General features: G+C 36.4%; 1 protein-coding gene across 1 annotated transcript; it reads right to left on the reverse strand.

Moving 5' to 3' along the window:
* Positions 1–2409: 2409 nt before the first annotated feature.
* Positions 2410–7910, reverse strand: LOC110775213 (ribosome biogenesis regulatory protein homolog). Its single transcript, XM_021979813.2, has 8 exons — positions 6638–7910; positions 6090–6240; positions 5251–5302; positions 5027–5155; positions 4777–4894; positions 3034–3217; positions 2819–2932; positions 2410–2699 (listed from the first exon to the last, which is right to left on the reverse strand). Exons 1-8 carry the CDS (start codon positions 6733–6735, stop codon positions 2511–2513), a joined length of 1035 nt encoding a protein of 344 aa, XP_021835505.2. The 5' UTR covers positions 6736–7910; the 3' UTR covers positions 2410–2510.
* Between the last annotated feature and the right edge of the window lie 1546 nt (positions 7911–9456).

Genomic DNA, 9456 nt, shown 5'->3' on the forward strand with positions numbered 1-9456 from the left:
GTATGGATTATTAAATTTATTGTTTTGATGTACTAGGAACGTAGATTGACCTTGGTGAAGTTTTTAAATGAGTTTATAGTGCTGAAAACTTAAAGTACGATGTTTACAAAAAGTTTTCAATGAATTTCAATCACTAGTTCACTAATTATGATGCTAGGAAATCAAATGTTCAAGTTTTGGTATTGGGGAAAGTTCTAAATGTGTTTAGGATGCAATTAGAATGCTTTATGATGGTTGCCAATGATTAGAAATTGATTGGGATTATTTGTTGGTTGTTTTAGGCGGAGAATTCTCTTTAGGCGACTTTTGAAAGTGTTAAAGTGGCATATCAGTTTGTTTACACAAGGTACGTACATACCTGTGTGCTTGGAATGTGTGCTAATTGTTGAAACCATGTTAAATTTGTTGTTGAACTTGGTTATGTTGAAATTGCATGTTTAATACTGTTGGACGGACATATTGAACTTATATTGCATTATGAGAATTGTAACATGTTAGTTTGGATGATTGATACAAACATGTTGGTTGGGAACACTAGATTATTCTATATGTTGGTTTGGATCGATTGATTATTGTTCCCTTTTTAGCTTTTCACTACTTTATGAGGGCTGTGGACCTTGTTTAGTAAGTTGAAACCTTATACCCATATACAGGGGTTGATCATGGTTAAAGGAAAGGTTGGATTAATTGGAATGAGTCTTGATTGATGCTTTTGTGATCACTTACTTAATTCCAAGATAAAAACAGTCGTGAACAAATGTGGATTGTATGCCTTATGTGATTGTTGAGTCATAACAAAGTCTCAATTTGTAAATCATGTAAAGTGAAACTGAGTAGCAATAGCTTTAGACTGTGCACGTCTAAAGTGACGGACAAACAGGAGTTGGGGTTCATGGTGGTAGCCCATGGCCTTTTCTGGGACCGGATTGATCACCGTGTTCTATTTTTATTCAAACGTTCCTCGATATCGCAGGTCACTGAGGTTACGGAGTCGCGCCCGTACCTCGTCTTCCTTTTTGAAGACTTCTGGATGGACAACTCGGTCCATTGTCTATTTCAACCAAAATAATATTATTGTTACAAGTCTAGCCTAGTCTAGTCAAGTATGGTCGTCAAATTATCATGTTTTGTCTGCCCTTATTTATGTTCATTAGTATCATGTTAGGGTTGTTCGTTTAATAGTATCATGTTAGGATTATTATTTTTTTAGTATGTAGTACTCAGCTTTGCTGATTACGTGCTTTGTTTGTGTGTGTTGATCATGGCTATGCCTTATTGATCCTGTGATGACCCATCTTTGGTGAGCAATCTCTAAGGATCAATAAGCGTTGCCCATCTACAGGTTTGAAGATGATGCATCATTGAGATCGGGATTAGAGAGCTTGTAGTTATATTTGTTTTATTAAGTGATTTGGTTTGTTAACTTGGATTTGAAATTTGTCGTACTATTCGTATTCCCTTATTTCCGTTAATTGGTTTTGGACTTAACATGTAATCGATTATTTATGAACCTAAAAGTTAGTTTTATGTTTTCCGCTGCAAAATTCTGAATAAGCCGTTACGTTTTCACACGGGGGATAATGCCTTGATAATTCTCTACGTTTTATATTAAAAGATTATTTTAGAAAAGAGAGAATTGTCGGGGTGTTACAATGTCAGATTCATTTACTATTTTAACTGATTTACTGCGGGAATGGGTCATGTCTAAATCGGATATAGTCTCGGGTTAGGGTCATGTTTGACCGTGAGTCTCGGGTTCAGGTCAAGTTCGGACTGGTCGCACCTCAGATCGGGGTCAATTACGGATTGAGTTTGCGGTTTGCACTTTGCGGTTTGTGGTTCGGGCTAAGATCAGGTTGGCTTGTATTCTTATGTTGTATGGATCGAGTAGCTCTCGAGTTCACTATCAAATTCAGATCACTTTATAAATCTAACATTAGATGCCAAATACTAATTTTTTAAAATTCTACTCCCTCGGTCCAAAATTCGGTTGAAAGTCGGTTACGTGTTCTTTCGGACCGGGTCAACACCAATGCGAGTTAAATCGGATATCGGGTTTTATCGGGTCTGGTCGATTACAGTAGCTATCGGGTGAAATCGGATTTCGAATTGCTATCGGGTCGGATGCGGGTTAGGTTCGGTTAAAACTAGTCGGATACTAATCGGGTCACAGGTCTCCTCGGGTTATTAGCGGATCGGGTTCGGGTCTTTGATTTACGGGTCAAATCGGATTTCGGATCAATGTCGGATCGGTTCGGTTCGGTTTCAAGAGCCTTTACTTCTCGGATATATTCGGTTCGGATGTCGGTCGGTTTCTGTCGGTTTCTCGGATCGGGTCAATTTTTGACAGCCCTATGCATAATACTAGTATTCCCAGTTTCAAATGCAAGCTCTTCTCGGAAATGAGAGTAGAGAGAAATAACAAACTCGAATTGGAATTGCATAAATAGCCAAAATTTTGATGTCTCATACTACTACATACATACACACACATGTATGATTAAACAGTTCTAAGATGATTTTGATTTAAATGACCCCTTCTTTGAAGATCCCTTGTTTGAAGATCCCTTGTTTGAAGATCCTTTATATGGGGATTTCTTGAAAGATTTTTTCTTCGGATCCAACTTACTTGAGGAACCCTTGTCTCGTTTGTTCCTTTGTTGCTGCTTCTCCTGCTGCAAATTGATATTTCTAACAGCCTGTAAATGATATCCCAAAACCAAGTCAATATTTCAATTTGAGTTCAATGGCAGAAACCAGCAAATTTAGGAAACGTTTGTGTTCAAAGTTAACTGGTGAGTCCTGCAATTTAGCATACCTTGTTGACATTAAGTGACTCGTGAGAATGCTTGGAAAAGAGCTTGTTCAGAATCTTATCAGTTTGTTCTTTTTCTTGCGAACCCATACCCTTTCCTTGTGCAACAGGTAGAAACTGGAAAAACCACCAATTTAAAGGGCAGTGACAAAGTGAATATATCAGTTTAAGGAAGTTTAAACGACATAATTAAAAATGAGAATTACGGAGACACAAACCTTTCGATGTTTCCCTTTGTTTTTTAATGGCTTTTCTCCAGGTAATTTTTTGTCAAATTTCCCGATACTAGCTGTGGATGTTGCAGCTGCACCAGCAACTTCCTCTAGTTCAGTTTTGTTGAGTTTCTTTGGAGCGGCATGACTTCCACTTATGGGCAATGCTGTAGCAGCTAGTTGAACATGGCTGGGAAAGAAAAAAAACAACTGTTATCAGCATCTTCTTCTGAAGGTAATAAGTACAGCAACTTGCAAACAGATATACTCATATACGCAACATGAAAATTTTGAAACGTGGCGTTGGCTGAGGGTGACATTCACAAAAATGAGGGGTAGATTGCAAAATAAAAATTTGCCAAGGGCTCTACGTAGACTGACTACTAAACTAACAAGTAAATCCCAATGTATTTTGCAAGGCAGAAATATATACTATAATGTGAATAATGAATTATGCTTAATGTTGTAAATTCAATAGCATCATACTTTGTAATCTGTTCAAGGCCCATGAAAAAAAAATCCAGAAACACTATGTTTTGTCTTGACATACTGAATATTAAATTACAACTAGAAGACGTTTAACATGAATTATCAATAATTAATTCATACTCTCTTATGTAGTGCTAATATTAAGCATCGATGAATCACAAAATTGAAGCGAAACCTATATGGCTATGTGTACTGTTGGACAATATATCATGCTGGGCAAGAGTGATTTAGCAGCAAAATGAGTTAGTCGATGTTGAGGTTTTAAATCTCCAATGTCTTACCAACACCAGCAAAAAAAATCAGGATGTCATTAGAACAGGTAACATACTAATAAGTCGAAGGAAGCTAGCAACGCATGACTGTTTAATGAGCAGGATGCCAATAGAACAGGTAAACATATGTAAAATAACGAGAAAAGGACTAAGGCAGACAAAAAGAATTGCCACGAGAAAGCTGGAGAGGACAGGAAGTTAAAACGAAAGAAGAAAGTGGAAAGCATGAAATGCAAGGAAAACATCTCCTTCATCAAGTTGACAAGGTTTACAACTCATGAAATAGTTATTGACTAGAATTAAGAAAAGCAGAAACACAATTATTGAAATAAACGCAAGGTAAACATGAACTATATCAATAAGAAGTATTAAAAGCAACCCATAATGGAGTTGAGGGAAAGCGTGTCACAATAAGCCTCAAAGAGACATATAAAGGCACAAGAACTACACTGTATATCAGATAATTATTGCTCTCATGGTCTAAAATTTCTGAGAACAGATGAAAAAAGAATCGAATCAAGTCAAGAATAATACAGAGTAATACATTTATTAATTTGCGCTGGTCAAAGATAGGGCTGTGTACATAAAAATCTTCAAAGACTATTCAAGATCCTAACCGGAAAGTAGTTGTTATTGTTATACTCCCCTACTCGGGACTGGATATACCAATTAAATTATTGTTAATATATTACGGAGTATCAAATCAAATAACTTGCAGGATGGATATTAGTTATACTTTGAGTTTCTTATTCAGTTAGATAGGTCGGTGTTCTTCGTCAATGGCAACGAATATCGAGATTGAAGCTGGCTCCTGAGCAGTCGTTGAGACCACTGGCCTTTGGTTGTGTTGTTGGGAAATCAAACCGTTAATTCCCTTACTAATACAGGTAATTGTTAGGAAAAGCACTCTGTAAAATACAGCCAAATAACAGATCTTGTTTCCCAGGAAGGAAATAGAAGCGGCATTAATTAGGTAAAAGGACAATACCTTGGCAGGGCACCAATCTTTGAAGCCACCTTTAGATTCTTCAAATGATTCTTCTCATTGTTCTCTACTCGCTGCTTCTTCTCAGCTTTTCGCTTTGCAAAAGGATCCAAGCCAGGCTCTGCAATTACCCAAAATAAGACACAGCGGTCACGGAAGACAGATTTTCCAGACAACATTAATAACTTTAGCATGGAAAATTCACTTTGATATGTCAGCTCGAAAAATTCTGAATACAAGGGAAATTCGTTACCATCAGTTGGCTTGGCATCAATAATAGGAATATCATCTTTATCATTTGCACGATCATACCCGTAGGTGCGCTTCCAAGCACCAGTCCTTTCATCATATGCAATTTTGTCTTTCTTGCGCTTCTTTATGCCTGGAAAGTTGTTTCAGATCAAGGTATATTAATTGGTTTGCTGTCATGAAGTAATCCCAAAGACATTACTAAAAATAAAAAACTAATCGGCTTACCCTTCTTCTGTGCAAAAGCCTCCCACTTTGTTTGAGGTTGTGCTTTGGGGAGCTGGAGAAGAAAGTGACAGACACATAAATCACAGTTTAGCCATACTTTCGAACATGATACCTCCTAATCATATAATTACAGATGCAGCAAAATGGAGTGATACTGTTGAAAGCAATGCCTACTGAAGCAGTTGACTATCATCAGTTAGAAGAAGATACATTCCAGAACTAAGTTCATCAACTTGCAATTTGTAATGCTAAAAGTCGCATCCTCATGGTCCTAATGTACAATCCCCCCCTAGCAACACCCATTTAGTCTTTTAGAAAGAAGGAGTCATATAGGAGAGCTTGAAACTAATTTAAGATATCAAAGATCATGATACCAACATCCCCTAATAATTTCAGCTATCACTATTTCAGATTTCCAAGAGCCAAATGTTTGTTTTTAATGTTACAGCCAATGTACTTCCTTTGCATATAAAGCTCAAATATGCACCATTAGGGGGTCAATGCTCTAGATGTTTCAAAACATATCTGGTTCTTATACAACCAAGAGCAGCGGAAAAAAAATCAACACTCGTCCACTAAGCTGGTAACACAATCTCATATTTTGTAATTGCACTCAGTTCTAATTATATTAGGTCATATCAAACAACAAGTCCATCTTCATTGCCAACAACTCGAAACTGGCATTTTAAATAAGTTTTAAGTACGCTAGGAATGCATGTAACATCAAAAACTTATCATTAATGAAAAACTAAACTCATATCATCCCCACCGAAACAGGCCAGGAACAAAGAAAATACTCAAAAAAATACAAAAGCAAGAGATAAAGATAGAGCATTTACATGCTTCTGCCTAGGAAGTCTAGTAGTCGGTGGAGGCAATTTGACAATGGGTCCATCAACATCTTCAGTAGCGGGCAAGTTGAAGAGGGAATCTGCAATTGCTTGTGCTAGTTCTGTTCCCTTCTCCAGGCATTCTTTCACCAACTCCTCCCTTCAGTTTAAAACAAACAATCAGTTTCTCTTTTATACCAATTCAACAAATACCTAATAAACTAAAAAGGGGACAAATTTAGTTTTTTTGTTTTTCCCCTAAAATAAAAATCAACAAAACCCACAAGTTAATTTCAAAGTAATCGAACAAAAATAGAGTAAAAAACAACCCCAATTAAAAAAAAACTTCACAAATTAAAATATGGGTTCACGAATTAGTGCGAGTTTCACAGGAGACATTATCAAAATCAACAAAATCCAGAAGATTACTGCAAAGAAATTAAACAAAACGAGAGAAAAAACAACCCAGTATAATAAACTTCAGAAATTTGAACATGAGTACACCAAAAAGGCAAATTTCTAACAATTTCAGACGAAAAAGCAATGCAAAAGTTTACCTTGAAGATGGGATAACAGGGAAGTAGTGATTAGGGTTAAAAGCGAAAAGATTCCCCAAATCAATTTGAAATCCTTTCTGGGTTTCAATCTCCGCCATTATTTCTCTCTCTTCTCAAATTTGTGAGCTCAAAAAAGGGGAGCTTCAACTTAACTCTTTCTTTCTTGACTGTGAAAAAACCAAGCCTTAAAAACGAAAACAGAGCAATGGGCATAAAAACGGCGCCGTAACATAAAATAGATAGTTAAAACGCTGTCGTTCTATATATTCTAACAAAGACAAAACCTTCCTATATATATTCCAAGTCATAAGCAGCTCAAAAAAACTTGTAGCTATTTTGTGCTACGTAGCTCAAAAAAAATATAGCTCAAATAAATAAAGGAAAAATTGACTAGAATAATCTCAACTTTGGAGGGTTTGCTTTTAATAATCCCAACTATGAATTTTTTTTTTAATAATCCGAACTTTTATTGTCATTCACTTTAAATGGGTCAAAACCGGAATCAACCTTACCCAACAGGTAAAAATATACACGTGTCTTGTTGTCATTGGTCATAAATACTTGACTTTTAACAAAAAAAAAAAATTTAATAAAATAGAGAAGAAGCAATTAACATGTTAGCAGCAACATTAACAGTTCAACACAACACCCACAACAACAATGAATCACTACAAGACTACAACTGTAATAGTGCAATGTACTACGTATATTGGTATTCGTGGTGGATCCAAAACATTCATCTTGAAGGCAGCCCTTTGATCCAAAACAAGAGTAATATACGTAACATTCAACCCTTAAAGGCCTATAACAATATCTACGAAAACAATAATCAGCTTCAACATCAACCACTGCATACAACAACAGGTACACTCTTGTAATGGCGCGGAGGGAGATGAGGCAGAAGAGAGAAGAAGCAGCGGAGACATCAACACGACATAACACCAACAACTACAACAATAACATTGATAATTTAATGTTTGCCCATAACGATTCAATTCAATTTGATTATTTAAATTCATTTTTTCTAAAATTATTGTTGTTGATTATCAAAAATCATAATATTTTCTGGGATTTTTATTTCAATGGGGTATTAATTGAACTAATAGGACTAGGCTGGGTTGATTTTGGAAGGTGAAAAATGGGCAAGCATCCGTAAATAAATTGTAGCAGGAGGTGATTTAATTTTTTCTTTTTTTGAGAATTTTGAATTGTTTGGGTGATTGCAAAATCAAAATTAAAACTGTTGGGGTAAGAAGGGAGATAAGGAGCCTAGTGGTTGAATGTTTTGCTGGAGGTGAAATGGGGAAGAAGAGGGAGAAGATGACCGTTAAGAATGGTGGGAGGTTTTAAACTTTTTTTTTTGTCCGTTGATAATCTAAACATGTGGCCAAATTTTGACTTGTTCTTTCGATCACCGGTCATATGGGCCTATTTAAAGCAAATGATCCCTAAAGTTTGGATTATTAAAAAATAACTTAAAGTTGGGATTATTAAAAGCAAATCGCCAAAAGTTGGGATTATTCTGATAAATTAATCCATAAATAAATTATTGAAATTAAATATTATAGGGAGCTACAAAGTATTGTAGCCCACCAATGTAATAACTTGTAGTTTTAATCAATTATAGTTAAAAAATTGATGTGGCAAACTTAGCCACAACATGTTATATCTCACCATTGGAGTTGCTCGTACCCCACTTAAATTATCTGGAACTCATTTTTTTGTAGCATAGCAAAATTTCCAGTACAAGTAGCATAACAACTCAAAAAAAAGAAAAAACTCGAAACTTCAAAAAACTAGACAGAGAAACAGGAGAGAGAAAATCAGAGTTGCGCACCAATGGGTTCAAGAGCTATGGTAATGGCGCTAATGTGCGCCTTGGTGATGGTTATTTGGGATGGAAATGGGTGGGATTTGGGTCGGGTGGAGCATCACCCGCTTTTATCCGCTCCACCCGGTCCATCCGTCACCCGCTTTACTCATCACCCGCATTCCGTCCATCCATCACCCGCGGGTGAACCGGGTGGATCGGGTGATATTCGGGTGAAAACTATTAACCACTACAAATTCACCACCTAAGAATATGCATAATAATTAACTAAAAAAAATCTTATATACCTATATTTACTACCGAAACGTATAAATGTTTCTCATCATGCATAGCTTGTAACCCAAACAAATTAAACAAACATACACTAACTTTAATAAAATAATGGATTTACTAACACCTTTATATATTTAAAACAAAAATAAAAATAATATATATAAAACAAATGGGTGATGGATCGGGTGATGGATCGGGTGATAAACGGGTGGTGGGTCGGGTGATGGATGAAAAAACATCACCCGCATCCGACCCGCATCCATCACCCGCTTCACCCATCACCCGGTTTTCATCCATTTAATTCGGGTTTTCATCCGTTTAATTAGAGCGGGTGACCGGATTATTGGATCATCCACTGAATATTTCCATCCCTAATGGTTATGGTGCCCCAGGTATTGGGAAAACGTGAAGGAAATAATGCCCTTGGTCCAAGTATGCATTCTATGTTAAGTCTAATAAATGCGGTTCAGTATTAATTAACAAGTTAATAATTCAGTGAGATCAAGTGAGCTGAATGCCTAGCTAGAGGCCGCTTCAGTTCAAGTGGAATTAATGATATTAATCCACAACTTACTCTTGACTGAACCCGTAGGGTCACACAAATAGTACGTAAACGGATCAAGTATTTAATGGCATTAAATACTCCATCTATGAATATTCGGAAGCGACGGATCTTGGTTTCAGTGGGAGCTAAGATCGTCACAGGCAAGAAATG

The sequence above is a fragment of the Spinacia oleracea genome, chromosome 5 (genome assembly GCF_020520425.1).
Source record: "Spinacia oleracea cultivar Varoflay chromosome 5, BTI_SOV_V1, whole genome shotgun sequence".
Taxonomy (NCBI): domain Eukaryota; kingdom Viridiplantae; phylum Streptophyta; class Magnoliopsida; order Caryophyllales; family Amaranthaceae; genus Spinacia; species Spinacia oleracea.